General features: G+C 68.1%; 5 protein-coding genes across 12 annotated transcripts; 2 read left to right on the forward strand and 3 right to left on the reverse strand.

Moving 5' to 3' along the window:
• Nucleotides 1–478: 478 nt before the first annotated feature.
• On the reverse strand, nucleotides 479–4,893 carry RTN4RL2 (reticulon 4 receptor like 2). Its single transcript, XM_066187131.1, has 3 exons — nucleotides 4,690–4,893; nucleotides 2,006–2,493; nucleotides 479–1,623 (listed from the first exon to the last, which is right to left on the reverse strand). Exons 1-3 carry the CDS (start codon nucleotides 4,721–4,723, stop codon nucleotides 883–885), a joined length of 1,263 nt encoding a protein of 420 aa, XP_066043228.1. The 5' UTR covers nucleotides 4,724–4,893; the 3' UTR covers nucleotides 479–882.
• Nucleotides 4,894–6,877: 1,984 nt separating this feature from the next.
• Nucleotides 6,878–13,217, forward strand: SLC43A3 (solute carrier family 43 member 3). Of its 3 annotated transcripts, none has more exons than XM_066186803.1 (13): nucleotides 6,878–6,920; nucleotides 9,313–9,559; nucleotides 9,898–10,027; nucleotides 10,187–10,233; nucleotides 10,318–10,394; nucleotides 10,485–10,577; nucleotides 10,776–10,915; nucleotides 11,026–11,132; nucleotides 11,487–11,645; nucleotides 11,723–11,836; nucleotides 12,090–12,276; nucleotides 12,522–12,645; nucleotides 12,985–13,217. In XM_066186803.1, the coding sequence occupies exons 2-13, from the start codon at nucleotides 9,373–9,375 to the stop codon at nucleotides 13,138–13,140; spliced, it is 1,521 nt and encodes a 506-aa protein (XP_066042900.1). In that variant the 5' UTR covers nucleotides 6,878–6,920; nucleotides 9,313–9,372; the 3' UTR covers nucleotides 13,141–13,217. The 3 variants fall into 3 exon arrangements, with proteins under 3 accessions (XP_066042900.1, XP_066042901.1, XP_066042899.1); XM_066186804.1 differs by lacking the exon at nucleotides 6,878–6,920 and adding an exon at nucleotides 7,332–7,922; XM_066186802.1 differs by lacking the exon at nucleotides 6,878–6,920 and adding an exon at nucleotides 8,730–8,816.
• A 92-nt stretch (nucleotides 13,218–13,309) lies between these two features.
• LOC136291647 (proteoglycan 3-like) lies at nucleotides 13,310–15,617 on the reverse strand. Of its 2 annotated transcripts, none has more exons than XM_066186810.1 (6): nucleotides 15,108–15,617; nucleotides 14,618–14,700; nucleotides 14,345–14,436; nucleotides 14,076–14,210; nucleotides 13,699–13,810; nucleotides 13,310–13,417 (listed from the first exon to the last, which is right to left on the reverse strand). In XM_066186810.1, exons 2-6 carry the CDS (start codon nucleotides 14,676–14,678, stop codon nucleotides 13,359–13,361), a joined length of 459 nt encoding a protein of 152 aa, XP_066042907.1. In that variant the 5' UTR covers nucleotides 14,679–14,700; nucleotides 15,108–15,617; the 3' UTR covers nucleotides 13,310–13,358. The 2 variants fall into 2 exon arrangements, with proteins under 2 accessions (XP_066042907.1, XP_066042906.1); XM_066186809.1 differs by having other exon boundaries at nucleotides 14,618–14,722; nucleotides 15,108–15,616.
• A 67-nt stretch (nucleotides 15,618–15,684) lies between these two features.
• On the forward strand, nucleotides 15,685–17,635 carry LOC136291646 (bone marrow proteoglycan-like). Of its 3 annotated transcripts, none has more exons than XM_066186805.1 (6): nucleotides 15,685–16,025; nucleotides 16,372–16,465; nucleotides 16,551–16,729; nucleotides 16,804–16,938; nucleotides 17,189–17,300; nucleotides 17,481–17,635. In XM_066186805.1, exons 2-6 carry the CDS (start codon nucleotides 16,405–16,407, stop codon nucleotides 17,537–17,539), a joined length of 546 nt encoding a protein of 181 aa, XP_066042902.1. In that variant the 5' UTR covers nucleotides 15,685–16,025; nucleotides 16,372–16,404; the 3' UTR covers nucleotides 17,540–17,635. The 3 variants fall into 3 exon arrangements, with proteins under 3 accessions (XP_066042902.1, XP_066042903.1, XP_066042905.1); XM_066186806.1 differs by having other exon boundaries at nucleotides 15,685–16,000; XM_066186808.1 differs by lacking the exon at nucleotides 15,685–16,025 and having other exon boundaries at nucleotides 16,315–16,465.
• A 194-nt stretch (nucleotides 17,636–17,829) lies between these two features.
• On the reverse strand, nucleotides 17,830–26,528 carry TNKS1BP1 (tankyrase 1 binding protein 1). 3 transcript variants are annotated; one of them, XM_066187136.1, is made up of 13 exons: nucleotides 26,391–26,528; nucleotides 25,779–25,913; nucleotides 25,029–25,653; nucleotides 24,274–24,346; nucleotides 22,267–23,496; nucleotides 19,806–21,949; nucleotides 19,620–19,687; nucleotides 19,369–19,529; nucleotides 19,018–19,147; nucleotides 18,798–18,934; nucleotides 18,470–18,636; nucleotides 18,293–18,358; nucleotides 17,830–18,113 (listed from the first exon to the last, which is right to left on the reverse strand). In XM_066187136.1, the coding sequence occupies exons 2-12, from the start codon at nucleotides 25,870–25,872 to the stop codon at nucleotides 18,298–18,300; spliced, it is 4,890 nt and encodes a 1,629-aa protein (XP_066043233.1). In that variant the 5' UTR covers nucleotides 25,873–25,913; nucleotides 26,391–26,528; the 3' UTR covers nucleotides 17,830–18,113; nucleotides 18,293–18,297. The 3 variants fall into 3 exon arrangements, with proteins under 3 accessions (XP_066043233.1, XP_066043231.1, XP_066043232.1); XM_066187134.1 differs by having other exon boundaries at nucleotides 19,369–19,687; nucleotides 26,391–26,527; XM_066187135.1 differs by having other exon boundaries at nucleotides 19,369–19,684; nucleotides 26,391–26,526.
• Nucleotides 26,529–26,933: the final 405 nt, after the last annotated feature.

The following is a 26,933-nucleotide window of genomic DNA, read 5'->3' on the forward strand; positions in this document are numbered from 1 at the left end:
TACACAGATGGGACCATGTGGGGACAACCCAGGGACACCTCTGCCTGGGCAAAGACCACGTGGGGACAGCCAGAGACCACAGGGGAGGGGGCATGGGGACACCCACGTGGGGACAGTCTGCACACACACAGACGGACGCCCCCACACACCCCCGGGGACAGCTGGGGGGGACAAGGGACCCGGGGGACACGGACACCCAGGGAGTTACACCCGCTGAGCGACACCCCACGCTGTGTGAGGGACACCTGCCGAGGGGCAGCCCGGGGGTGACACACACCCAGAGGGAGCGAAGGTAGGGGGCGGGCCGTGTCCCTGCGCCCACAGCCCGGCAGCGTGTGCTCCATCTGTGTGCTAGCGCCTGCGGGAAGTGGGTCAGGCTGTGCAAGGCGCGGGTGACGGCGCGGGGGTGGCTCCGCACCCTGCGGCTCCCGTGACACCCGCCAGCACCCTCCGAGGGGTGCGGGGTGTCGGCGTCACAGGAGCCTGCGTGTCACCGGCCCCGCGGTGGCACCGGGTGTGTGGCGCGTGTCGGGGGGTGTCCATCCGTCCCCCCCCACAGCGCCCTGCACGCCTCGCTGCCCGGCCACCCGCCGCTCCCCATCAATATTTCAGGAGCGGCAGGCGGTGACCTGGAACGGCAGTGGCCCACCCACAGCAGCCAGGCCCCGCTCTCCCAAAATAAGACCATTTTTAATAAATAATTTCCCACCTTTTGGTTCCTGTTGGGGGTTCTTCCCGCTCAGGATGGGAGGGGACCCCCTTCTGCATCCTCCGGCCCCCACCCGCCGGCTGTTCCCCACAGTTCTTGAGGCCACCCCTGGGGAGAAGGGGTGCACGGGCACCCCGAGGAGCCGGGACCCCCCCTGGGGCGCCGAGGGGGGCTCAGAGTCGGGGCAGGATCAGAGCCAGGAGGGGCAGGAGGACGGGGGGCCGGTGGGGCGCGGCAGCGGCCATGGGGGCACAGGGGTCGTGGGGGCAGCTGGCGTCCTCGGGGGGCCCGCGGGAGTCACGGGACGGGGGCGGCGGCCGGGGCTGGGGTCCCCGCAGGTCGTGGGGGGGCAGCCCGTCGCGGTAGAAGGCGGAGGGCGGTGCGGCCGGCAGGGTGCCGGGGCGACCCAGCGCCCGCCCCGGGGTGCCCATCACCCCATTGCCGCCGCCGCCGCCGCCGTTGCCGTCTTCCACCTCCTCCTCCTCGTCGTCGTCGGGGCAGGCGTCGAAGTCGCGGGGGCGGAGGTGGCGCAGGTCGGTGCCGCGGCGGTGCGGAGGGCTGGCGCAGGGCACCGGGGAGCTGGAGACGCGCGTGCGGCGGAACCAGGCCCACAGCGGGCGCGCACGGCAGTCGCAGGCCCAGGGGTTGGCGTTGAGGCGCAGGAACTGAAGCGAGGGCAGGGCTGCCAGCGGGTCCCCGGGCAGGGCCACCAGGCTGTTGTTGAACAGGTAGAGGATGGTGAGGCGCGCCAGCCCCCCGAAGGCGCGGCGGTGGATGGCTGCCAGCCGGTTGGCGTGCAGCAGCAGGCGGTCCAGGCTCGACAGCCCCCGGAAGACGCCCTCCGACAGCGCCCGCAGCCGGTTGCCGTGCAGGAAGAGGTGGCTCAGGTTGGCCAGGTCGGCAAAGAGGTCGTCCTGCGGGGAATGGGAGAGGGGTGGGCGTGGGGTGGGGGTCCGCGGTGCTGTTCCGTGGCCCTGCCTGGTGGGCATCGCCTGGAGAGCCAGCGGGGTGGGCCCCACAGAGCCCTGCCGTGGGTCCTAGTCCTGCCAGCATCACCCAGCACCCTCTCCCGTGTCTCTGCTTCATGAGCGTCATGCGAGACCTTGTCTCACGTCCCTGACGCGCTGGTGTCACCCATGGTCCTGCCCCATCACCATCACTCTGCTCCCTCAGCATCTCCTGTCCCCGCCAGCATCATCTTGCCCCACATCCTGTCTCCATGGGTTGTCACCCATCACCCTGCCCGGTGCCACCTTTGTGCCCTGGAGACATCGCCCACCAGCCCAGCTCACCCACCTGGAGGTAGAGCAGCCCGTTCTCCTGCAGGTAGAGGTACTGGAGGCTGCGGAGGCCGCGGAAGATGCCGCTGGGCAGGCTGGCCAGCCGGCACCGGTACAGGTGCAGGGCCTGGAGGCGGTGGAGGCCGTGGAAGGTGTCGGGGGCCAGGACGCGGAGGTGCGGGTTGTCACCCAGGTCGAGCTCCTCCAGGGCGGGCAGGTGGCGGAAGGTGCCCGGCTGGATGGAGGAGATGTTGTTGGAGTAGAGCCAGAGGGTGACGGTGCTGGGCCCGAAGGTGCCCGCCCGCAGCGCCCCGATGACGTTGTTCTGCAGGAAGAGGCGGCGGGCGCCGGGCGGGAGCCCCGCGGGCACCGAGGAGAAGTTGTTGGCCTGGCAGCTGACGGTGGGCGGCGAGACGTAGCAGGTGCAGAGCGCGGGGCAGGCGGGAGCCCCGCCGGGCACCCACACCAGCGCCGCCAGCAGCAGCAGGGCCGCCGGGCGCCCGCCTGAGGGCACAGCGGGGCGTCAGCGCGGGGCACCGCCGCCTCCCCGACCCCCGCGCCGCCGCCGCCCGCCCCCCGCAGCCCCCCGGCAAGCGCAGCCCACACAGCCTCCCGGGGCCGTGCCCACCCGCCCGGCCCTGGCACTCCAGGAAGGCCTCTTGGAGACTTCAGGGCCGTGCCCACCCCATCGAGACATGGTTCTTTGGGAGAGTCCCAAGGTCCTGATCATTCCATAGGGTTGGGCACCCCAAGGAGGCCCCCAGGACTGTACCCACCCTTAGGGCCATGGCTCCCCAGGAGAACACCAAGGTCATGACAACCCCATAGGGCTGGGCTCTCCTAGAAACCCTCCAAAGCCACACCAGCTCCACAGGGCCATGGTTGCCCAGGAGAAACGCCAAGGTCATCACAACCCCCAGGTGGGGGACTGTGCCCACCCACAGGGCCATGGCCCCCAGAAGTCCCCTGAGGGCCATGCCTCCCCAGGGACCCCCCGAGGCCATGTCCACCCACATGGCCATGGACCCCTAGGAGATCCCTAGGACCACAGTCCCCTAAGAGAATTCCAAGGTCATGACCACCCAACAGCACTAAGTGTCCCTTGTAGCCCCCAGACTCACATCAGCCCATAGGACTGTGCACCCCAGAGACCCCCCCCAGGCGTATGCTGCTGCACAGCGCCGAGGCTGGGCACCCCAAAAAGTGGCTGTCCATCTCTGACCTCCTGGAGCTGTTCCTGCTACTGGGGCCATGCTCCCCAGGGACCCCCAAAACTCCCTGACCCCCCCTGCCGTGGCCACGCTCCTATGGGACCGTGCCCACTCCACGGTCCACCAGAACCCCCCAGAGGGTCAAAGACCCCTGGGACCCCCCTCACCCTAGTCTGGGGGGGGGGGGGGTCCGTGCCCCCTCCCCAAACGGGGCGGTGCCACGTGCGCGCGTGCCGCGGCCACGTGTGGGGCGGGGCACGCGTGGGCGCGGGCTGACGACACGCGCCGCCGCTCCGGGTGTTCAGCATCCCCCCCTTCCCTCCCCCCCCCCCCCACCCGTGTCCATCCCCCCCTCAGGCTGCAACCCGAGAGCTTCATCCATAATTCAGCCCGGCGGCCTGGATCCACGCCCGGGGATGCGTGGATGCGCCCAGTCGCCGCTACCGGGGGAGGGGAGAGGAAGGAGGGGGGCGGCGGGACCCTCCGGTGCACCGGAGGTCACACCGGAGATGCACCGAGGGGTCCCACCGCCCCCTTCCCTCCCTTTCCCCTCTGCCGGTGCTCCACGAGTTGGGGGGGTACCCACCCCCCAGCCACCCACGGAGGCGTCCGGCGCATCTGCTCAGCGCCGCCCCCCTCCCCCGGCGCCCCGTGCCGGCGTGCGCCCCCCACCCGCGTCCCATCTGTCACTCCCCCACGCCGCGGGCTGACTCAGTTGGGAGCTGAAGTCACCGGTTCTCAGCTTCCCCCCCACCGGGTGCCAAACCCCCCCATGCCGGTACTTGCGGGTACCCCACAGACCCGCGGCACCCACCCGCGGGGTGACCCGGACACTCCCGGTTCCCAGGCGGTGCCCGCATTGTGAACTGTGGGGCGTCTCCACGCCGGGCTGGGGGTCCGGGGGTGGCCCCGCGTACCCCCTGGGTGGTGGGGCACACCCCGCTGGGGATCGCGGGGTACCCACACTCCGGGCTGGGGGTCTTGGGGCGGCACCGGGTACCCCGTGGATCGTGGAGCACCCAGAAGCCGGGCTATGCACGCCGGTGCTGCGCAGGGTGTGCCGGGGTTCGTGGGGCACCCTCACGCCGCCCTGGGGGGCCCGGGATGGCACCGAGTACCCACGTGTCGTGGGGCACCCCCACGCTGGGCTGGGGGTCCCCGGGGTGGCACCGGATGCCCCGTGGGTCATGAGACAGCCGCACTTCGGGCTGGGCTGGCAGCAGGCACCTCGTGGGTCGGGGGGCACCCCCGCGCCAGGCAGCCGGGGGCCGCGGGGGACTCAACCTGGGGTGCCCCGAGACTGCGCCCCCACGCCGGGCTGCGCCTTCCGGGGCGGCCCCGGGGTCCCCGCGCACCCGGGGCTCCCCACGCACCCCGGGGCAGCCGCACCCCGGGCGCCGCGGGGCACCCCGAGCCGGGACCGAGGTCTCCGGGTGGCACCCCAGGGTTCACCCGACACCCGTGGGACCCCGCCCGACCCCGCGCCTACCTGGGGGCAGGTCCCGAGCCGTGGGGGGCCGCATGGCGGGGCGGCCGCTCAGGCGCTGCCCACCCGCGGGGTCATGGCCGGTGCCGGGGGGGCTGCTCGCCCCCTTCGCCCCCGCCGCGCCGCCGGGAGCAGCAGCCGCCGCCGCCCCGGGGCATGGCACGGGTGGGCTCGGGCTCGGGCACGGGTGGGCTCGGCGCGGCGCTGCCCGCGGCTCCGTGGGGCTGAGCCCTCCCCGCGCCGCGCCTTATCCCGGGGCGGCCGCTCCGCCCCCCGCGCCGGCCCCGCCGCTTAACCCTTCCCGGGCCGGCCCGCCACAGGCGGGACAGGGGTGGGCGCGGGGACTCCCGACGGGGACAGCGGGGACAGCGGGGGATGTGCTGCGGGCGCCCACGGGGGACACGCCCTGCGGGAATTCACGAGAGGGACGCCCAGTGGGGACACGGGGATGTGATGGGGTCCCCCCGGGGGGAAAGGACGGGGGGGCTCGCGTGGGGAGCTGTGAGCGCGGGACACGGAGGGTGGTCTCTGTCCGTCCGTCCGTCCGTCCGCCCGTCTGTCCGTCCGTCCCTCCCTCTGTCCTACGATATCCCAGCACCGGCGCCGGGCTTCGGTGCCCCCACGGACGGCGGGGGGGGGCTTCCCCCGGGGTGGGTGCGGCGGGACCGGGAGTCCCGCAGCCAGCGAGCCGACGGGAGGGCGCGGGGGGCCGCGGTCCGCACACCCACGCGGGACCGCGGCGCTGTTCGTGGTGCCGGCCCGGCGCTGTCCGTGGTGCCGCCGCGCCTCTGCCCGGCCCGGGGCGGTGCGGGTGACGGCGGTGCGGGACGTACCGGCCCCGCGCGGGCCCCACGCCGGTGCCGCGCGTGGGGGGGGGACGCGTGGCCGCGCGGGCTGCGGCGGCACCGGCACCGGCTGGCACCGGCGCGTGTTTGCGGCGCCGTCTCCGGCGAGCGAAATGCCACAAGCTGGTGCGGCGGCACCCGTGGGAGGGGGCGTGGGCGGCGCGGGGCTGACTCAGGGGCCGCCATCCGCTCCCCCCGCCCGTGCTCCCAGCCGGGTCGCGGAACCCCCGGCCGGACACCGCTGATCTGGCCAGGGGAGGGGGAGCCCACCCTGGGGGGAGGGGGGGCCTGTGGGTGCTGGTGCCCACCCGCCCGGGGAGCTGGGGACAGGATGGGTAGGGAGGGGATGGACGGCGGAGGATGGATTGGTGGACATAAGGGGAGAAGGACAGATGGACAGACAGATGCACGGAGAACATCTGGAGATGGGGTGGACGAATGGAGGGATGGGTGGAGGATAGAGAGGACAGACAGGTGGACAGCTGGAGGGAATGGCAGGTAACGGGCAACTGGATGGTTGTGGGACAGATGGATGGGATGGATAGAGTTGTGATTGGAGGGGGACAGATGGACAGGTGACAGATGATGGACAGATGGATGGGTGACAGACAGATGGATGGGTGATGGACAGATGGACGGGTGATGAACAGACAGAAGGGCAGCTGGCAGAGCAGATGAGTGGCTGCAGCAGCGGGGACAGTTGGGGACAGACAAGGTGGCTGCAAGCACTGGTGGATGGACAGAGGGACAGAGCAGAGAATGCGACCAAGGGGAGGGTGACAGGAGGCACAGGAGTGTCCTGGGTGGGGCGAAGGCAGGGGGTGGGGGCCCAGGGACAGGCAGGGGGACACAGCACAACACAGCAGGGTGGCGTGGGAATGACTCTGGGATGGCACGGCTGGAGTGGCCCATGGGTAGCTCAAGGGTAGTCCTGGGGTGCGCAGGAATGGCCTAAGAGGTGACCCAAGCATCACTGAAAACCCGCCCAAGAGCGACCAAAAGGATGATCCAAGGGTGGCCCGAGGCTGGCGCCAGCAGGAGCCACATCTTGGGGACACCAGGTGAGGTGTCACACCTGGAGATGCCGAGGGGGGGAACCCGCGGGGGGCGTAGGGGCGGCACCGGGGAAGGGCTCCGTGCCGGGACGGCCCCTCCTGGGCGGACCCGCGGGTGACCCGGGGCCGCTCCACCGAGGCCGCCTCCCGCGCCCCCGCCAGCCGCCGCGCCCGGGGGCGGGGCCCGGCCCGGCCCGGCCCGGCCGCTCCGCCCGCAGTGGCGGGGGGGTGAGGGGGGGGCGCGGCGTCGGGGGCACCGGGAGCAGCGGGAGCACCGGGAGCGCCGGGGCGGGGAGAGCCCGGTCCCCTCCCCGCCGGGCCGGGCGGGAGGCGGGTGAGCGGCGCGGGGATGCGGCGGGAGGAGCCGGGGGGGCGCGGAGGGGCCCGGATGGACACGGAGCGGCGGCGGGAAGGGGGTTCTGACCGGCCCGGGAGGATCCGGGAGAGGGGGCACCGAGGGCCCTGCGCCCGTGGCCTGCGGGGCCGGGCTCGGTGTGGGCGCCGTGCGGGTGACCGGGGCGTCCGGGGCGGTGCCGGGGGTGAGCGTGGCGGAGCGGCGGGCCTGCGTCGGCCCCGGGGCCGTGGGGCACGCTCGGGGGGCTGCCACGGCGGGGCCCCACGGCTGCCCGCCCCGGGACCTCGCGTGTGTCCCCCCGCCACACGTGTGCGGGCCGAGTCCCCGCGGCGGGAGCTGCCCCTGCTCCGTGGGGCGGGGGCGGTGCCCAGCCCAGGACACCCCGTCCCGCGGGGGGCAGTGGGGTGGGGAGGGGGCCAGCCCTGTGGCGGACCCCAGAGGTGCTGTGACCCCACCTGCCCCCTTCACGGCCCGGGGGGGAGCTGGGGGGACACAGCAGGGACAGAGGGGACAGAGTCACTGATGCTGTGAGCTCCCGACCCGAGCTGGACACTCCTGCTCTCTCGTGGAGGGCTCACCAGGATGGGGGGCTCACCAGTGTGCGCGGGTCACTGCTGTGGGGACTCACCAGTGTGGCTGGCAGAGACAGCATGTCCAGGACACCCCAGGAAGGCTCAGGGGCTGACGCCCACAGTGAGAGGCTCGGGGTGCCCCAGGCAGTGACGCCTATATTGTCAGTGTGCCCCGGTGCCCGCCAGCTGATGCCACGGCCCCAGCCCCCGACCGGAGTGGCTAAAAATAGTACATCTCCCCCCGGGCTGGTCCCTCCCCGGCTCTGTCCAGGTTAATCTTTAGCTGCTGGTCACTGTAATGAGGCCTCATTAGCCGACATTACAGCAGGCAGGGGAGCGAGACAGGGACAGGCCCTGGACGGTGACATGGTGACAGGGGCTCGGTGCGGCAGAGCCGGGCTGTGTGTGGGTGAGTGAACTGGGGGGACACGCAGGACAGTGAACTGGGGATGATGTGGCCTCGGTGCCCTTGACACCCAGCCGTGGGGCATGGGAGAGTCCCGGCTGCATGTGTGGGGTGACCTGTTGTCAGCCCCAGCACGGTGACAGTCCCCAGCACAGTGCAGTGCAGTGCTTGGAGTGGCAGTATCCTCGGGTGACATGTCCCCAGCAGTATGAGGGAATTCCTGGAGAAATGACAGGATCCCCAGGTGGGTGGCAGGGTCCCAGAGATGTGACAGTGTCCTTGAGAGCTGTGCCAGAGTCCCCAGGGGAGCGCCCCAGGGGTGTGTCACCGCCCCCTGCAGTGTGCCTGTGTCCCCAGGGGCTGTGCCAGCATCTCCAGGGATTGTGCCAGTTTCCCAAGCACTGTGCCAGGCCCCGGGGGAGAGGTGTTGGTGTCCCCAAGGGGGTGCCAATGTCCCCAGGGGCTGTGCCAGTGTTTCCAGGAAGAGTGCCAGTTTCCCAAGAGCTGTGCCAGATCCCTAGCAGGGCGCTGGTGTCCCTGGGGTGAGGTGTGTTGCTGTGGCGTCCCCAGTGCTCACACCAGGGTGTTCAGCAGAGTGCCAGTGTCCCCAGGGTTGTGCCAGGTCCTGGGCCAGGCTGGCTCGGGGCAATAGGGACAGCACACGGGGGTGTTGGCACAGTGGGGGGACCAAGCCTCCATCGGGGGGCCCGAGGTGCTATCAGGGGGCTCGAGGCACTATCGGGGACCGGCAGCCCGGGGGACCCACGTGTGCTTCCGGGAGATTAGGGAGGAAGTCAGTGAGGGTGCGGAGGTGTGTCCCAGCCACATTGCTGGGGCACAAACTGCACGGCGGTGGTGAAGGTGACGGGGACAACAGGAGGCCCTGGCCTCATGCAGGTGGGTGAGGGGTGCAGGATGGGAGTCAGCAGCCACGGTTGTGTGTGCAGATGTGCATGCCTCTAAACCTGTGTGTGCGCATGCAGACACGTGTGTGTGCCTGTAAACTGGTGTGTGCACCTGTAAATACATGGGTGTGTGCCTGTGAACAGGTGTGTGTGTGCTTATGAAGGTGTGGGCGTGCCCATGAATCTGTGTGTTCACCTGTAAACACAAGTATGCACCTGTAAATCTGTGTGTGTCTCTGTGAATGGCTGTGTGCCACATGTCAACAGCTGTCCCCACGTGTGCGAGCCCTGGCTTCTGCAGGGCCCTGCCCTGCCCCTGGCATGATACCAGTGCCAGCCACTGTGGCCAGGGATAAGGGGCAGAGCCGGGCCACGGTGGCATTTGCCCAGGTGGCCACGTGCTGCCATATCCCCCTGTGCACCCCAGGTGTCCCTGTGCCCCTGGTGGGTGTCAACACGGTGTGATGCCTGGCCTTTGTCACCCACAGGCTTGGTGAAGACACCCCAGGCTGGTGCCGGCCCGGGCCAGTGGCCACCTGGGCGGGGGCATGGCAGGGGGCGCGGGGCTGGCCAAGCGCCTGGGGACGCTCCTGTCGGGGCTGCTGGAGTGCGGCGCCTTCTGCGGCATCATCTTCGGCTGGGCCTCCCTCGTCTTCGTCCTCAAGGACCTGGGCTACTTCGAGGGGCTGTGCCAGCCCTCCGCCACCCCCAGCCCCAACCTCACCCTGGGGTCTGGTATGGACCCCCAGCTGTCCCCATGGTCCCCTGACTCGTGACCCCGCTGTCCTGATGCCCCATGTCCCCACTGTGCCCGTGCCTTTGTCTTTGCTCTCTGCAATGTCCTCATGCCCTGCGGTGTTCCGTGTCCCCGCCGTCTCCAAGCCCCTGTGCCTGCTGTCCCCCAGTCCGTGTCTCCTGTATCGTCATGTCCGTGGTGTCCCCACATGCCCAGTGTCCCCTGCATCTCTGCTGACCCGTGTCCCCGGGTGCCTGCGTCCCTGCACCCCTGGTATTCCCGGTGTCCCCATGCCCTTGTCCGCGTGTCCCCACGCCCCACTTATGGCCATCCCCAGACTGCAGCGGGCAGGATGAGCAGTTCTCTCTGGTCTTCACCATCGGCTCCTTCATGAACAACTTCATGACCTTCCCCATGGGCGTCGTCTTCGACCGCTTCGGCACCACAGCTGCGCGCCTCATCGCCATGTGAGCCCTGCGCCGGGGGGACACGGGCGACGGGGCTTGGGCCGGGGGCTACTGAGAATAGGGCGTTATTGGGGTGGCCTGGCTCCCAAGGGGCTGGGGTAGGGGGATCACCTGTGATTCCCAGGATCCCGTCCCCACGTGACACCGCTGTCCCTTTAGCTCCCTCTACACTGGTGGGACGCTGCTCGTCGCCTTCTCCACCCCAGGTGAGACCCTGTGGCCAGGGGATCCCCAGCCCTGGGGGGGACCTCTTCGGTAACCCCTGTCCCCGCTGACCCCTGTGTCCCCAGAGATGGCGGTGCTGCTCTTCCCGGCCATGTCCATGCTCTCGGTGGGCGGCATCCTCCTCATCCTCACCAACATGCAGGTGGGTTCCCCTGGCACCCTAACGCCCACGTGGTGGCAGGACAGCTCTCAGGGAGAGCTCTGATGGCACACGACGGTCTCTCGGTGCCAGGTGGGCAATCTGTTCGGGAATTACCGCTCCATCATCATCACCCTCTACAACGGGGCCTTCGACTCCTCCTCCGCCATCTTCCTCATCGTCAAGGTGGGTGCGAGGGACGTGGCGGTGGTGGCAGGGGAGGACAGAGCTGGGAACAGGTGTGTCACATGTACGGACATATTGGGGACACAATCTGGGACACAGCTGAGTCACTGCTGGGGCCACACATGGGGACAGCCCTAGGGCCTGAGCAGGTGGCCGGTGGCAGCCTGTCTCTGTCCCTGACTCCACCCTCGTCCCCAGCTGCTCTACGAGCGCGGGCTGTCCCTGCGGGCCATGTTCCTCTTCCTGGCAGCCTGCAGCGCCTGGCACCTCCTGCGCACCCTGTTCCTGATGCCGCGCACCCGCATCCCCTACCCGCTGCCCCCCGACTACGACTACGGGTATGGGGGGCTGCCTGCGCCCTGCTGGGGCTCTGGGGACAGGGGTGGCAGCGGGTGCTGTCCCCTGGGCAGGTCCAGCCCCGCGCAGGGTGACACAAGCGCTGCCACAGGCTGCAGTGCCGGGGGCGTTCCCGCTCCTACCGGACCCACAAGGACAAGCAGCCTCCGGGAGAGGCCGGACCCGAGGAGACACCCCTGGAACCCTCCAGAGCTCGAGGTGCCGGCAGCGGGAATCTGCTCCGTGAGGGTGGGGCTTATATTAGGGGAGGGGCTTCACCTGATGGGCGTGGTCACGACTGGGCGGTGCCATGTAAATGAGGGGTGTGGCCTGGGCTGGCGTGGTTGGGGCAGCCATATGTATGCAAATCAGGAGGCGTGGCCTTCTCTTGGAGGGCGTGGTTGTTGCTGGGTGTGGCAGTGTGTGGGCGTGGCTAAAGGGTGGGCATGGTGACACATCTGAACGGGCAGGGTCATCCAGGTGGCTGTGAGGCCCCAGTGGCTGGCAGGGGCAAGGTGTGGGTGTGGCCTGGGGGGGTGTGTCTGTATGCACCCCGCCCTGACACCTGCACAGGTGGGGACGCCCCCAGGACGCCGTTCCGGGCCTGCGCCTGCTCGTGGCTCTTCGCCTGGCACGTGGCCTGGCTCTCAGTGATGCAGCTGCGCCACTACCTGTTCATCGGCACCCTCAACCCGCAGCTCGAGCACCTGGCACGGGGGGACCACGCCCTGGGTAAGGCATTGTGGCAGGGGGGACACAGCGGGGACCCCCGAGGCCGGTCCCGTCCGCCTGACGCTGTCCCCCCACAGTGAGCACCTACACCAACGCCTTCGCCTTCACCCAGCTCTGCGGGGTACTCTGTGCCCCCTGGAACGGCCTCATCCTTGACCGGCACAAGCGTGGAAAGGGCCCCCGCCCTGAGGGTAACTGTCCCCCCACCCCCGGGCAACTGAGCCCCCAGCCCCATGCCCCGAGGATAACTTACACCCATGGCCCTTCACCCCAAGTGGAAGCACTCCTTGGCCCCACATTCTGGGGGTGACCACTTCTCCCAGTCCTGTGGTGCCTGTCCCCTATGCCCTCATTGCTGCCACCACCACCGTGCCCGAGCCCGTGGCACCCGGAGAAGGGACACAGAGGGGCTGTGTCCCCATGCCCTGACCCCCATGCCCGCAGGGATCCTGGCTGCACTGGCAGACCTGCGGTCGGCGGTGCTGTCGCTGGTGGTGACAGTGGCACAGTGCCTGCTGTTCTCCGTGTTTGCCGCCGTGCCTGTCCTGCCCGTCCAGTTTGGGACCTTCGTGCTGCAGGTCATCAGCCGCTCCTTCCTGTACGGTGGCAACGCCGCCTTCCTGGCCGTCGCGTGAGTGGGGACAGCCACGGGGGACGGAGGGGTCAGGGTGGCAGGGGCCGGGGACACGGTCATTGTGGGTGTGGCGGGGGACAGGATGGCGTGGCCAGGGTGGGGTGGCAGGGGATGGCGGTGGGGCTGGAGGGTGGCAGGCGACATGGTGGAGGTGTCGGGGGACAGGGTATCGCAGTGGGGCGGTCAGGGTGCCAGGGTGGGGGTGGCAGGAGATGCCCGTTGGTGACGTGGGTGCCTGGCAGGTTCCCCCCGCAGCACTTTGGGAAGCTCTACGGGCTGGCCATGGCACTGTCGGCGCTGGTGGCCCTGCTGCAGTACCCCTGTGTCGCCCTGGTGCAGGGGCCGCTCCAGGGGGACCCCTTCTATGTGAGTGTGCCCTGTGGGTCCCCGAGGGAGAGGTGGGGACATGGGGGTCCAACTCTGGGAGGGAAGGGGTCTTGCCACATGGGGAAATGGAGGGTCTCATCCCATGGGAAAGTGTGGATCCTGCCTATGGGAAAATGGGTGTCCTGCCGCGGGAGGGATGGAGTCCTTCCACCAGGAGTGATGGGGTGTTATGGCATGAGAAATGGGGGTCCTGCACCAGAGAGGGATGGGTGTCCTGCTCCTGGGGAAATGGAGGTGCTGCCCCAAGTGTCCTGGCCTAACGCAGGGGATGGGGCTACAGCCCCCAGCCCCCTGCCCTGACACTCCTCCCCTCCGCAGATGAACTTGGGGCTCATCGCCGTGGTGCTGGTGGCCTTTGTCAGCCCCGCGGTGGTGGCCCGCGAGTGCCAGCGGCGAGCCAAGGAGCTGGGGATGGCTGGCACACCCTTGGCAGCCCCCCCTGGCACTGAGATCCACGCCGAGACCCCACACTGAGCCCCACACCCAGCACACCATTTTTGTACCAGCCTGGGGGTGCTGTGCCGGTGGGGTGGGGGCCTTGGGGGTAATAAACATCGCTGCCCCCTCCACGCACTGTGCTGCTCCCATGACCCCCCAGCCCTGTCCCCAGGCCCCTGGTTCACAAAGACACAGCTCAGGGCACCTCTGCTTTACTGGGAAAGGAACTGGGGCGCTGTGGCAGCACTGGGGGCTCAGTACTGGCAGATGAAGGGGCGCAGCTGGAGGCAGAAGCGGCTTCGCCAGAGCCCATCTGAGGACAAGGACAGTGTCAGGGCCGTGGGTGGTTCCCAAAGCCGCCCAGTACCCTGCAACCACTTTCACTGCCCCCTATATCTCTCCCCTTGGCTCCCCCAGTGCCCTGTAACCCCTTCCCAGTGCCCTTCCCAGTGCCCTCGGTGCTCCCCTCAGTTCACTCAGTGCCCTGCAGCCCCCTCTCCACAGTACTCTCCTGGTGTTCCTCCAATGCCCCAGTAGCATCTGCTCCCCTCCCCTGCACCCCCAAGCCTGCACACGGTGGGTGGATGGTCTTACCTCGGATGCTGAGGGTGGTGCAGGTGGTGACAATGTGCAAGGGCTGGGTGGGCGCCCAGTTTGCGTAGTTCCAGGGGCTGGAGTCCTCCCAGTGGGACTTCCACTTCCCTTCCTGTTGTGCCAACATCTCAGTCCCCAGTGACAGCTCCCACCACCCCTACCCAGCCCCTCGAGCCCAAAAACCAGCCCCAGCAACCAATACCCAGCCCCTCGTGCCTCAAAACCCAGCCTCCAGCCCAGCACCCCGTGCCCAAGCTTATCCTCCACAAAGCAGCCCCAGCACCCCAGCCCCATATCCCCTAAAACAGCCCGCAACTGATCTCCTGGCCAGCACCCAGCACCCCTTTGGCAGCCCCTTGTCCCCGGTGTCCCCTCACCCTGCAGCTGGTGACAGCTCCAATCCAGGGCGAGAGGAAGGTGTTGTAAGTTCGTGCCAGTTTCTGCAGCTCCTGGTTGCGGGCACTGCTGTGCACTGAGGCCAGCTGGCCCCGGTACGTGTCCTGGCAGTAGCTCTGTGGGACGGGCACGGGCTGGCACCAGGCACTCACCCGTGCCCACGGGCACCCCCTGGCAGTGCTGCCGTGGCACGAGCACGGCCTGGGGTCCTGGTACGCCCCCCAGAACCCCGTGCCCCACGTCTCCTCACCTGGGCGTGCGCGTAGGTGCGCAGCTTCTTCACGAAGGTGTAGCGCATCTGGGGGGTCTTGCCAGCGGGGACCCCCTGGAGCTGGTGGGGGGCTGCAGGGCAGGGGAGGGGGAGGGTTGGTACCAGGGGTCCCTCTGCCACCCACCGCCAGCCCCAGGCATGTGGTGTCAGTGGTCATGGCACTGGGGTGGCAGGGACTGAGGGTGTCCCCAGGGTGTCCCTGGGAGCGGGCAGGGGTGTGGGGGGCACTCACGGGGGCAGGGGGACACTCACCAGGGTGGCTGGCAGGGACAGTGCCCAGGAGGGCCAGAGCGAGCAGCAGGCAGGGCCACATGGCAGTGGGACACGCAGGGACACTGGGGACACGGCCAGCACCCTCTGGAGATGCCACAGCCCCGTCACCCTTGGCCACCCCCCACCACAGTCCAGAGCCCCTCTGCCACCCTGGATAACAATCCGTTCTCTCTGTGGGCCTTCTGCCATTCCCCTTGTCCCCACTGTCCTGCCATGACCAGGTCCACCTTGTATCCCTCACCCCGTCCTGCCCCTCTGTGCCCCATATCCCCAGTGTCCCTCCACCATCCCCTGTGCCACTCCCATGTACTCCTGGCATGCCAGAGACCCTTCCCTTGTCCCCCCTGACACCCTCATCCCGCCCTCAGGGATGTCCACCCCTGGTCCCCACTCCAAGCAACCAAGGGCTGAGCCCACTCTGATGTCCCCTCTCCACATCCCCGTCCCCGTCCCCATCCCTGCTCCTCACCTGGCGGCTGAGGGGGGCTCTGCCCGTTGCCGCCCTTATAGCGGTGACACAGTCACATGTCACCTCCACAGCCTTGCGCCACCCAGCCTGGCCCTGGGGACACCATGGGGACATTGGGGTGTCACTGGGGGGGTTGGGAGGCCCCTGCCTACATTAGGACACACATGGCTCCTAGGGAGGGGGGGCTGCAGGCTGGGGAGTGCATGGGGGTGCCCAAGGCACAGGGTGGGTGCGGGGGGTGGAAGGGCTGGGGGTGCAGGGGTGGGGGCTGCTCCAGTTTGAGGGGTGCAAGGCGGGTGTATGAGGTGCAGCGTGTCCTGGGATTGGGGTGCTGGGGGTGCAGAGGGGATGTTGGGGTGCTGATACCATCTCCCGCCGGCCATGCTTGCCCAAGGGCCATTTCCTCCCCAACGACCGTGGGCCCCCGGGTCCAGCCTGACCGTTTGCCCACAGACCACCTCGAGCCCCCCCCAGGCCTCTCATTCCCCTGATCAGCTCTCCCCAGCCCACAGCTGAGCACCCACAGTCCCCCACGGGGACTCTGCACCCCAATCCTCATCTCCATGCCCTCTCCAGCCCCTGTATCCCAACCTCCCTGAGCCCCTTTACTGACACCCCAAACTCCCACAGCCCCATCCCCACACCCCAAACCACCACAGCCCCCTCTTCATGCCCCCACACCCCCTCCCCAGGACCAAGCACACCCCAGGCACTGGCTGGGCAGGGTGCTGGCAGAGCCCCCCCGGGATGTCCCTCACTGTGTCCCCAGCAGTTGGTGGTTGGGGGTGTCACAAGGCTGTGGTTGGGGACACGTGTTCCTGTCACCAATATAAGGGTGGCAGTGGGCAAAGTCCCCCAAGACCCAGGTGAGGAGCGGAGACAGGGACATGAGGGTGGGCTCAGCCCTCAGCTGTCAGGGTTAGGGGTTCCTGAGTCTGGCATTGGGGGCTTTGGGGTGCCAGGGGTGGAGGGGGCACGGTGGTGGACAGAATGGCACAAGATGCCTGGGGGAGGGAGTGACCCAAGGGTTGGAAGTGAGGAACTGGGCACATGGTGGGTACAGGAGGGCTGGGGTCTGTAGGGATGGCATTGGGGCTGGCAGAGGGTAGAGGGGTGGCACTGGGGATGGTGGAGGCACAGCGGGGATATGGGGGGGGGGTTCTGAGGGGATGTGGGGAGGACAGGGTGATGCTGGGGGTGGCAGAAGGCCCGTGGGGGTGTCCCCAGGGTGGCCGAGGGTGATGGGGCTCTGGAATCTCCCAAGGGTCCTTAGTGGTGTCTCCAGTGTCCCTGTGCCATGTGGCCCTGCCTGCTGATTGTCCTGGCCCTGCTGGGCACAGTTCCTGTCAGCCGCTCCGGTAAGTGACCCCCACACCCCCACCTGTCCGCCGGGACATCCCGAGGACACCCCTGATCCCAGGGTGACCCAGCTGCTGTCCTCAGCTCTTGCCAGCCCTGCGGTGGAGGATGAGGAGGATGTGACAGAGCTGGAGATGCCCGAGGAGTACAGCGGGTGCCTGGGGACCAGTGACAAGCAGGCACTCGGTGTCCCCAGCATGCCGGGCACCGCCACCTGCCGCTACGTCCTCATCTCCCGCTGCCGAAGCTTCTACCATGCACAGGTGGGATGGGGTGGGTTGGGTGGGGTGTCAAGGTGGGGGCACCAGTGCCCCCTGTGACAGCCGTGTCCCCGCAGCGCATCTGTGCCCGGCGCTTCCACGGGCGCTTGGCCTCGATCCACAATTCCCGCACCAACACCTTCCTGTTGCTCCTGGCGCGCCGGCAATGCAGGGCCGGCCAGGTCTGGATCGGTGCCGTCAGCCAGCCCGCCGTAAGGACCCCCACCATGCACCCACCACCCTGGCCTCGGGACACCCTGTCTCCTCCCAGCGTCCCCAGTGCCTACTCCGGGTGTCCCAGCCCCAACCCGATTCCCAGTGCACAACCTGGGTTCCCCCATCCCATTCCCAGTGTTCTCAGTGTCCACCAGGGTGCTCCAGCCTTGTGCCCACCCTGGATGTCCCATTCCCATCCCACTGGCCCCAGTGCTGGGGTTCCCCACACCCTTTCTCCCCTGGCAGATCCCTATCCCGAGCTGCCACTGGACAGACCGGAGCCCCTGGAACTACAGCCAGTGGGTGCCCGGGCACCCCCTGCCCGGCCGCCGCTTCTGCACCACCCTCTGCACCAAGAGTCAGTGGGGGCTCTATGGGAGGGCTCCAGGGGGGCTCTGGGGTACTCCCTGCCCATGATGGGGGAGGGTGCTGAGGGGCTGGGGACGGGGGGCTGGTATGAGGTATCTGGGGGGGCTATCCCTGGGGGCTGGAGGGGGTCTGGTGGGCGATGGGCTGATCCTCCCTCTTCTCACCGCAGACGGGCTCTGGAGGAGCGTGCGCTGCAAGACGCGGCTGCCCTTCATCTGCGAGATATGAGGGGCTCAGCCCCCCCGGGTGCCCCCAGGCCTCTCCTACGGCTGTTCCCCCACGGGGGGCTGCACCCCCTCCCTCGAAGTACAATAAAGTCGTGGTGTCAGCACCCACTTGGTGTTTGGGCAAGGCCAGGGGGCCTGGCTGGGTGCACCCAGGGTGGGCACAGAGGGGCTTTGGAGGTGTCCCTTGTTTCCTGCACAGCTCCTGAGTGGGCAACAGCAGTCACAGGGTCTCCTCTACAAGGATCTCTGTGATCCCCAACCAGGGCCCAGGAGAAGAGCCAGGACTCTCTGAACTGACCAGTGAGGTTTTATTGTCTGTGGCAGTGGCACCACGAGCCGGGCCCGTTGCCCTGTGTCCGGGGCCATACACGAGCAGGGGCGGAGGGGAAGGGGGGGCTCGTGCCCACCCCCAGCCCCTTGGGGACCAAGGGCATGGGGTACAACGGGGGGATGGGGAGGACGTGTTGAGAAGGCAGGGGCCCTGCGAGCTCGTACAAAGTGCATAGGTGTGTGTCTCTGTGTGTGTCCCCATGGGAGGGGACAGCGGGCCGTCAGCTCAGCATCGGGGAGTAAGCCTGGAAGTGACACAGGGGGGAGGGGGTGAGGGCCCTGCAGGGTCCCCCCAGGCTGGGTCACCCCTGGGGGGACCGCGCCAGAGCAGAGAGGAGGGAGGGGGCTACCCCCAGCAGTGTGGACACAGGGAAGCTCAAGCTGGGGGGTGTGTCCCCAGTACTGGCTCAAATCCCACACTCACCCCACTCAAGGCTTCTTCCTTTTCAGCTTCAGCGCCTGCAGCCAGTGCGGGGGAGAGGCCTCGGATCTGGGGTATTGGCAGAGTTTCAGCATAAGCCCCCCAAAACCAGTCCCAGGAACCAGACTGATCCGCTCAGCCCCCCTTTCGCCTCCATGAGGATCCCAGCCCCACACTCACCCTGAGGATTTCTCTGGCTTGGGGGGCAAGGTCGGGGGTTTCCCACTCACACCAGGGATCTTGCAGGACTTGGAGCGCTGCACATGGGGGTCTTTAGGAGGGGTCCCCTTGCTGTCCCCTGACGACGTCCCCTCCTCGGCCGAGCGGTTACGACCCCTCAGCTTGGCCTGAGGGGAGAGAGGGGTCAGGGAAAAACACAGTGCTCTGCCCCCCAAATCCCCTCACTGCCTCCTCCCTGTCTTTAGCCAGGCCCCAGCCCCACCCTGCCTCAGTTTCCCTGCATTCCACCCTCCCTTCCACCCTGCAGCCAGGAGTCCAAGGGACTCACCTTGATAGCAGAGGCACTGAGGCCAGGAAAGAGCGGCACCTTGACTGCCCTGCCCGAGGGTGAGCCGCGCATCCGCCGGCTCCGGGGCTCCTCTGCAGCCTCCTCATCGGACGACGCTGCTGGGGCTGGCCGGGGCTCTGTGGGGACACAGGGGCAGTGTCACCACCACAGTGTGGCAGGATGGACACCCTGCTCCCATCCCCATCCCCGCTGGGCTCACCCGTGGAGTCCCGGAAGATCCAGCTCTCCCCCTCGGTGGCGGTGGGGCGCAGGGATGGTGCCCGGTGCTGGCGCTTGCGGCCCAGGCTGGCCTTGCAGCGGAACACGCTGCTGTCCAGGAGCTCTGTGTCCTGCCGAGCCCGGGGGACAGGTCAGAGCTGAAACAAGGAGCCCAGAGACTCCCCACCCCAGCCAGCACACCCACAGCCCCCGCAGCAGTGCTGGGGGCTCTCAATCCATGGCTGTCTCTGAGGGCAGCAAGGTCAGAGAGCCCAATCAACAGACACGTCCTGTGACAGCCAGGCAGTCCAAGGCCATGCAGGGTGACTGGAACCTCCCCACTTCCACTCACCTCCAGAAGTGGAAATTCCTGCCCCTGCTCCATGGACCCCTCAGCCTGGGGGGTAGGCAGAGACAGTCGGTGCTCCCCCCAGCTGGAGGAGCTCTCCCCATCTGGGTGATCTGAGGGCTGCTCCTCACTTCCTGTGTCCACTGGGATCCCACCGGAAGCCTCTGGCAGAAGAGGGGGGGCTCTGGGGCTCTGTGGGGCAGTGGCTGGCTCAGAGGGATCCCTCTCCTCCCCCTCGGGGCTGGGTGACTCACTCCGGGGGGGCTCCATAGCCGGGGAATCAGCTGGAATGTCATCCGTCGAAGGGCTGGGGGCCGACCTGCTTGGGAGAAAAAAACCCAGAGTTGCTCTAGCCCCAGATAACACAAGCCCTGCCCCAAACCCCTCCGTCTGCCTCAGGGGAAGCCGCTCCTCCCTGCCACCACCGGTGCCCTCCTTACCCGTGCTTTGCGCCGGTGTCTCCTCCCAGGCTCTGCTCCCCCGCACCAAGGTCCCGGCTGCGGGCGGCACAGCGGGCACTGAAGGCACTCGCCCACTCCTGGCGCCTGGCCTCAGCATCCTGTAGCTCCACACTCCAGCTGCCCAGGTCCTGGCTCCAGCGGGCATTGCCCATGTCCACAGAGAGATCCCTGTGCAAGCCTGCCTGGGGCTGTGGCAGGACCCTGGACATGGAGCCATCCGAGGCTCTGGCACTGCAGGGGTCTGGCACCTGCTCTGTCCCAATGACACCAAACTGGTTCTGGCACTCAGCTGCTCCAAGCTCCTCAGCCCAGTCCCTGCTGCTGGAGCTGTCACGTTCCTGCTGGTGGGCACTGCCCCAGGTGGGGTCCAGGGCTGGGGGATCGGGGCGGTGGGAGCTGGGCATGTCCCCTCCAACCCTGATCAGCACGGTCTGCCCGAGGCTGCCCTCACTGGGCCAGCTCAGCTGAGCTGGGATCAGCTCCTGCTCTTCCTCCCTGGGGGTGATGGAGCTGTGCTGCCCATCCCAGGCTCCTCCACTGGGGCTCAACTCTCTGTTCTGGGCCTCCACATCCTTGGGGCTGGATCTGTCCTCCCAGACACCTCTGCTGGGGCTGAGCAACTCCCCATTCCGGGTCTCCGTGTCCCCGGTGCTGTGCCCGCCATCCCTAGTTGCTCTTCTGGATATGAATTCACTGTCCTGGGTTTTGAGGTCCCTGATGCTGGATCTGTCACCCCAGGTTGCTCCGCTGGGACTGAATTCATCCTGGATCTCCAGGTCCCTGGTGCTGCATTCAATAGCTTCAGGCAGTCCACTGCAGCTGAATTCCTGGTCCTGGCTCTCTGTGTCCCTGGTGCTGGATCTGTCATCCCAGGCTGGCCTGCTGGGGCTGAATTCCTGGTCCTGGTTCTCTGTGTCCCTGGTGCTGGATCTGTCATCCCAGGCCGGCCTGCTGGGGCTGAATTCCTGGTCCTGGTTCTCTGTGTCCCTGGTGCTGGATCTGTCATCCCAGGCCGGCCTGCTGGGGCAGAATTCCTGGTCCTGGTTCTCTGTGTCCCTGGTGCTGGATCTGTCATCCCAGGCCGGCCTGCTGGGGCTGAATTCCCTGTCCTGGTTCTCTGTGTCCCTGGTGCTGGATCTGTCATCCCAGGCCGGCCTGCTGGGGCTGAATTCCCGGTCCTGGTTCTCTGTTTCCCTGGTGCTGGATCTGTCATCCCAGGCTGGTCTGCTGGGGTTGAATTCCCTGTCCTGGTTCTCTGTTTCCCTGGTGCTGGATCTGTCATCCCAGGCCGGCCTGCTGGGGCTGAATTCCCTGTCCTGGCTTTCCATGTCCCTGATTTCACCAGTCCAGGCTGGCCGGCTGGGGCTGAACTCCCGGTCCTGGCTTTCAGTGTCCCTATATTCCCGAGTCCAGGCTGGCCGGCTGGGACTGAACTCCCGGTCCTGGCTCTCCATGTCCCTGGGGTTATACCTTCTGTCCCAGGCTGGCTGGCCAGGGCTGAGCTCCTTATCTGGGCTCCCAGCATCCCCAGTGCTGGATCTGCCAGCCCAACCCAGCGTTAAATTCTCATCCTTGCTCCCAGCATCCCGGCTGCTGTATTTACTGGCCCAGTCTGAGGCGAGCTCCCTGTCCTTCATCTCTGTGCCCCCGCTGCTGTACCTGTCTGCCCAGGTGGGCTGCTCGGAGTGCGGCTCCTTGTCCAGCTGCTGGACATGTCCCGTGCCAAGGCCACTGCTCCACCTGGCCTGTCTGGAGCCAAGCTCCTCCGTGCTGCCATAGCCCTGACCCCACTTGGCTGTGCTGGCACTGAAATCTGGATCCTGTGGGCAGCTCCTCCCAGTGCCAAGGGACTGGGACCAGTCGCTGCAGCCCAGTTTAGTGTCGCCCATCAGCTCCGTTGCTCTGTAGTCACCGCTCCAGCTCTCCGGAGCAGTACTGTCCTTGTCACTGTGGGTGCTGTCCCAGCTGGATTTGGTCCTGAATTCCTGGTCCTGCTTGGTCTCAACAGGCCAGTCTCTCCCCCTGGACACACCTGGATGGCTCCAGTCAAAGGCGCTGTCCTGGCGAGGGTGGCCAATGCCAAACTCACTGCACAGGTCCTTCTGTGACCAGCCCAGAAGGTTCTGGTGGAAAAAAGTGGAGAGGAGTTAGAGGGGGGAGGGAGGTTAGAAAGAGGAGTTTGAGGGGGACACAACCCTGGCTCCCACAACAGTGAACTTGGAGGAGGGAAACACCTTGGGGATACAGCACAGTGGGGCCCATCCCAAGGGAGGCAGACCCCACCATCTGCCCCTCAGCACACAGTCCTGCTCAGCCTCCACCCACCCACCCGCCCATCCCATCCCATCCCATCCCATCCCATCCCATCCCACTGCCCAGTGGAGGGCAGGGAGGAGGAGCCCAGCCCACACCAACCCCCCAAAGCCCCCACACCCCTCACCTCTGGAGAGCTGTGGACCCCGGGTGACGCCAACAGCTCTGTCAGCCAGCCTGGGTCGGTGTGGTGGTCAGGGTCCTGCGAGGGCCCTTCGGCCTGGCCTGGGCCGCCGGGACCCTGCAGGCTCTTGGGGGCATCACCTGCCCAGGCAGAGTCAGCAGGAGCAGCTGGATCTGGGGCGGCTGGATCCAGGGGGGCAGCTGTGGTGAGGCTGGGCTGGGTGAGGGACTCAGGTTCAGCGGGGTCCTGGCCAGGCTTTGTCACGTGAAGTGGGGAGTGGGACACAGAAGCATCCTGCTCTGCCTCCCTTTCCTCCTCCTCTGCCGAGCCCTCAGCCTCTCGCTGGGCCACGGGACCCCCTGGGCATGGAGCCCCCTCTGCCTGCTGGCTGACAGGTCCTTCAGACCTGCTGTCCTTCGGAGGGCTGGGGGCCACAGCCTCCCCATCTGACTCCCCCTCTTCGGAGAGCCCCGAGTCAGGTGTCTCCCGGATGGGGGAGCGGGGAGGGAAGGCTGGCAAGCGTGGTCCCCGCGACGGGAATGTCCACTCAAAGGACTGGGAAAGGCTCCAGCCGGACTCGCTGCCCAGGGAGGGCTCAGACAGGAGGTCTCCAGGCCGGGGCAGGGCACTCAGCGAGCCCCCCAGCTCCTCCAGGCCCTGCCCCGTGGGTGGGGGCCGCAGCACCCCCTCTGAGGAGCGCCGGAGACCCACATCCGGGGGAGGGGGATTGAAATCAGGACCCTCATGGAACCGTGGGGACACTGCGGAGTCATCAGGTCCCTCTGGGGAGCCTGGGGGACGAGAGGCTTTGGCAAGGGGTGGACTGGGGGGGCCCAGGTACTCGGCAGCAGCCTCAGGAGAGCCAGGGGGGCAGGTGACTCGTGGGGGCAGTTCAGGAGTGCCAGGGGGGCTGGCAGTGCCAGGGGATCCCTCCCCTGGAGTGTGTGGGGAGCCAGGGGAACGGGAGACTCTGAGCTGGGGTTCGGTGACTGAGGGAGCGCCCGGGGCCGGGATGGAGGTAACAGGGACCTCGACTGGAGGCCGAGGGGGGGATTCGGGGGAACCAGGGGGCAGTGTGGGGGAGTCGGGGGCCAGGAGCTCAGGGGGGGCATCAGGGGAGCCAGGGGCTGGGGCAGAGGGCTCAGCAGGCTGGAAAGGAGCTCCTGGGGCTGGGCAGGTAGGGGGCCTTGGAGAGCCTGGAGGTCCGAGGGCACCCAGCTGTAGAGTGGAAAGCTGTGGAAAAAGCCAGTAGGGGTTCACATCACTCAAGAGGTACCTCCAAACATCATCCATCCCAAAGCCAGCCCCCAAAACCTCTGGAGGGTCCCTCCCTCCAGTCCTGCTCCCCTCCCTGCACCCAGGGCAGGAAGTGCCCATGGTGCGTGCCAGAACCAGGCTGCTCCTGCGTGACTCAGCCAGGGCGGCTCCCGGGGCCCCAGCCCTGCTCCCTGCCCGGCCCCCCGCTGCCCCCAGAGCGCCCGGACAGATGGAGAGAAGAAATGAAGCAGGAAGAAATCAGAACCCCCAGCAGAGCCCCCTGCCCTGCCTGTGACTGGCATCCCCCTGCCCAGCACTGCCGGTGTTTGCCCCCTTGCTGGGGTGACCTGGGGCCGCTGCCCAGGCTGCCACTAGCAGTGTCACCGCGGCCCGGTGTCCTGGTCACCGCCCCGAGCAAGCACGGCACGGGGAAAGTGGCTGGCGGGGCGCCCGTAGGGCCTGCCCTGCCACATACCTGCCGGGTCACCGAACCCCAGCTGGTGACTCACGGCTGCTCCCTGCCCACGCCTGGCACCGGTGTTGGCACACTCCACCCCCACACCCCCGGGCCCCACACCGGGCTCTCGGCAGAGGGGGCACTGACCCCCCCAAGAAGGCGCAGCCAGCACGCCAAGGAGAAAGGAGAGACACGCACCCCGCAGAGAGGGAGCCCCGGAGGAGACAGGAGAGCCCCGAAGGAGAGAGCCCAGGAGCGGAGCCGCCATGGCGCCGGAGGGCGAGGCCAGCACTCACGTCAGGAGGGGAAGGCGGCCTCCGGCGTCCGCAGGGGTCCCCGGCACAGCTCGGCCCAGCTGGGGGGGAGCTGCTGCAGAGAGAAAAGGGGAAGGGGGGTAAACCCCGCTGTGTGCCTCAGTGCCATTCTCCTGCCACCCAGGAAGCACCCCTGCCCCAAACCACCCTTCATGGACGCAGGGTACAGGGCTCAGGCCCTGCCACAGCTTCACAGTCTCTGGCTTGGGCTGTGAAGGGAAGGAGGCAAAGTGACTTCAGCTCCCCTTCCGGAAAGTTTTTGGTCCTTTGGGAGTGACTTTCTCACACTCTGGTCCAGAGCAGCCCCCGCCCAGCTCTCTCTGAGGTGCCCGGCTCTCGGGAGCGGGGCCAAGCCCTGGCCCTAGCCCAGGACATCCTGCAGCTGGGAGTCCTGCCGATCTGACTGCTCCCTGTGCCCTGGCATGGCCCAGCAAGGAAAAAATAGCAAGGCTGGAAAATCAGGAGCATTTCCCGGGGGAGCAACCCCCTGCCTGTTACTCCCAGCCCAGGGGCTGGCTCAGAGCCTGCCCACAGGCAACTCCTGGCCCAGGACAGCCCATTCTGAGGTTGGCACCAGCCGCCCCAGCCTTCCCACGGAGGCGGCTTGAGGCACTGCGGCTCGGGAGGAAGTCGGGATCAGACCTCAGCTCCGTTACATTCCCAGCCCTGGGATGGCTCGGAGTGATATCCCCTGTTGCCACTCCCACTCCTCCCAGCACCGGTCCCTGTGCTCTCACCTCATCTCAGCCACAGGGTGTCCATCATCCCCCATTCCCAGCTCGCCTGCTGCAGGTTGGGGAACCTGGGGGGCTTCACTGGCAGGGTCTCCATCTGCCTCCCCGCTGGGACGCTTCCGGAAGGCAGTAAAGGTCTTGGAACCAAAGCGGGAGGAGGACTCGGTGCAGAAGGGCGAGAGCCAGGCCCGGTCTGGGCTGCCTGGGCCCTCCCTGCTGTCCATCTTGGCCAGGATCTCCTCCACGGTGGTGCCTGGGAACCGCTCCGGCCTGGCGGCCACCGGCACCGGCGTCACCTTGAAGGGTGCCGGGCCCTTGCGCGAGGGGGTCGGCGGGGCCGGGGGCACGTCCTCCTCGGCGCCTGCGACCAGGGGCGACGAGACCCCCTTCCCATTGTGGGTCTCGGGTGATCTGACAGCGAAGGAGGGGCGCCGGAGGGGCCCCCCTGTGCCTGCCCCGCTGTAGGGCTGGGGCCCGGCCAGGCGGTTCATCTTCTCGGCCGAGGGCAGCTCGGGCCGGGGGTGACGCGGGCCCGGCGTGGGGGGCGGCACCGGGGGCTTGGCGGGCACGGCCGGCTTGGGCAGCACGCGGGGCTTGGGGCGCACCGGGGGCTTGGGCCGCACGCCGCCTGCAGAGAGCCAAGGGGGGAAATGGGGTCAGCAGAGTGGTGCGGCCCCCCACAACCGGGAACAGCCCTTGAGGGGCTGCCCCAGCAACTCCCCTGCCCCAATCCCCCCAGCCCGGGGTACTGACCTTTATCGGGGCTGCCGGCCAGCCCGGCCCCGCCAGTGCCGGCAGGGGAGGTGCAGGGCACGGCGGGGTGCAGGGGCTGCGGCTGGGAGGCCATGGCGACACGGGGATGTGGGGAGCACGGCGCGGGGTCAGCCCCTGTGGGAGAGGGAGAATCGTTCTGGGGAGCGCCCCGAGCCTGGGGAAACCCAACCACCTGTGGGGCCCCGTGCCAAGCCCTGTCCAGCTGTGCCAAACGGTGATCACACCGTGGTGCCAGCCTTAGTACATCGCCACGGCTCACCTGAGCCAGCCTGGCCACGGCAGCAGACCCAGACATGGCCCCAACCTGCCCGTAACCACACGGACCCCGCACTACAGCCCCCAGCGCCGTGGGGCCCCTCCTTTACCTGTCTGACCCTGCGCTAACCTGTCCCAACACACACGTGTCACTCTCACCGACCTTCGCCAATCCCCCAGCGCCGATCTGGCCCCCAGTTTGCCCCAGTCCCCATCTCAGCTCCCTGCCCAGGTCACCCGCGGCCCCCACCGAGCCCCCGGCAGCCCGAGAGGCACCGCCCGGTCCCCCGAGACCCTCGGCCGGCCCCTCTCAGGGGCCGCGGGTGCCCCACTCACCTTCCCCACATCAGCCTCATGTCCGGGGGCGGGCCGGGGACACACGTGGGGGGCGCAGAGAGGGCGGGGAGGAGGGGTTACTGTCCCCACGGGTCTCACGCTGCGGCCGCCGCCTCTCCCGTGACTCACCGGGGCTGCGGGGACAGGAAAAACCCGCTCGGTGCCTCCTCCCGGCCCTGCCCTCTCTCCCCCGCCCTCCCCTCCTCGCCTCGCTCGGCTCCTGCCCCGCCGGGGTCCACCCTCCCCAAGACCCCCCTCCTCTCGCCTTCCACGGGGGAGCCGCCGCCACAACCCGCATCTGGAAACCATCGGGCCGGTTTCCCAGCCCGGGATGGCGGCGGGGCCCCGGGATGCGGGTCCGGCCCCCCGGGGTCCTCCGCCAGCGCGGCCTAGCCTCGTTGCCGCGGCAACGAAGCCTCCGATCGAGTGGCTGAGTAGGCCGCGACCGCGGCCTAGCGCCGTCCCCATGACAACGAAGCCCCCCACTCAATTCGGGGGTCCCGGGCCCATGCTGCTCGTCGGTACCGAAGCCGCGTGGTCCCT

Source organism: Chamaea fasciata, unplaced genomic scaffold (genome assembly GCF_029207755.1).
Source record: "Chamaea fasciata isolate MVZ Bird 193981 ecotype frontalis unplaced genomic scaffold, bChaFas1.0.hap1 SCAF_7, whole genome shotgun sequence".
Classification (NCBI taxonomy): domain Eukaryota; kingdom Metazoa; phylum Chordata; class Aves; order Passeriformes; family Sylviidae; genus Chamaea; species Chamaea fasciata.

Coding starts and splice junctions, on each gene's coding strand:
- RTN4RL2 (XM_066187131.1), bottom strand. CDS start 4,723: ATGCGGCCCCCCACGGCTCGGGACCTGCCCCCAG. Junction 2,494..4,689: donor GGCTCGGGACCTGCCCCCAG/GTAGGCGCGGGG, acceptor CTGTGCCCTCAG/GCGGGCGCCCGGCGGCCCTG. Junction 1,624..2,005: donor ACGGGCTGCTCTACCTCCAG/GTGGGTGAGCTG, acceptor CATTCCCCGCAG/GACGACCTCTTTGCCGACCT.
- SLC43A3 (XM_066186803.1), top strand. CDS start 9,373: ATGGCAGGGGGCGCGGGGCTGGCCAAGCGCCTGGGGACGCTCCTGTCG. Junction 10,028..10,186: donor GCTGCGCGCCTCATCGCCAT/GTGAGCCCTGCG, acceptor CTGTCCCTTTAG/CTCCCTCTACACTGGTGGGA. Junction 12,646..12,984: donor TCCAGGGGGACCCCTTCTAT/GTGAGTGTGCCC, acceptor TCCCCTCCGCAG/ATGAACTTGGGGCTCATCGC.
- LOC136291647 (XM_066186810.1), bottom strand. CDS start 14,678: ATGTGGCCCTGCCTGCTGCTCGCTCTGGCCCTCCTGGGCACTGTCCCT. Junction 14,437..14,617: donor TGTCCCTGCCAGCCACCCTG/GTGAGTGTCCCC, acceptor CCTGCCCTGCAG/CCCCCCACCAGCTCCAGGGG. Junction 13,811..14,075: donor GAGCTGTCACCAGCTGCAGG/GTGAGGGGACAC, acceptor TTGGCACAACAG/GAAGGGAAGTGGAAGTCCCA.
- LOC136291646 (XM_066186805.1), top strand. CDS start 16,405: ATGTGGCCCTGCCTGCTGATTGTCCTGGCCCTGCTGGGCACAGTTCCT. Junction 16,466..16,550: donor AGTTCCTGTCAGCCGCTCCG/GTAAGTGACCCC, acceptor TGCTGTCCTCAG/CTCTTGCCAGCCCTGCGGTG. Junction 16,939..17,188: donor GTGCCGTCAGCCAGCCCGCC/GTAAGGACCCCC, acceptor CTCCCCTGGCAG/ATCCCTATCCCGAGCTGCCA.
- TNKS1BP1 (XM_066187134.1), bottom strand. CDS start 25,872: ATGGCCTCCCAGCCGCAGCCCCTGCACCCCGCCGTGCCCTGCACCTCC. Junction 23,497..24,273: donor GGCCGCCTTCCCCTCCTGAC/GTGAGTGCTGGC, acceptor CTTTTTCCACAG/CTTTCCACTCTACAGCTGGG. Junction 19,148..19,368: donor AGGAATTTCCACTTCTGGAG/GTGAGTGGAAGT, acceptor CGGGCTCGGCAG/GACACAGAGCTCCTGGACAG.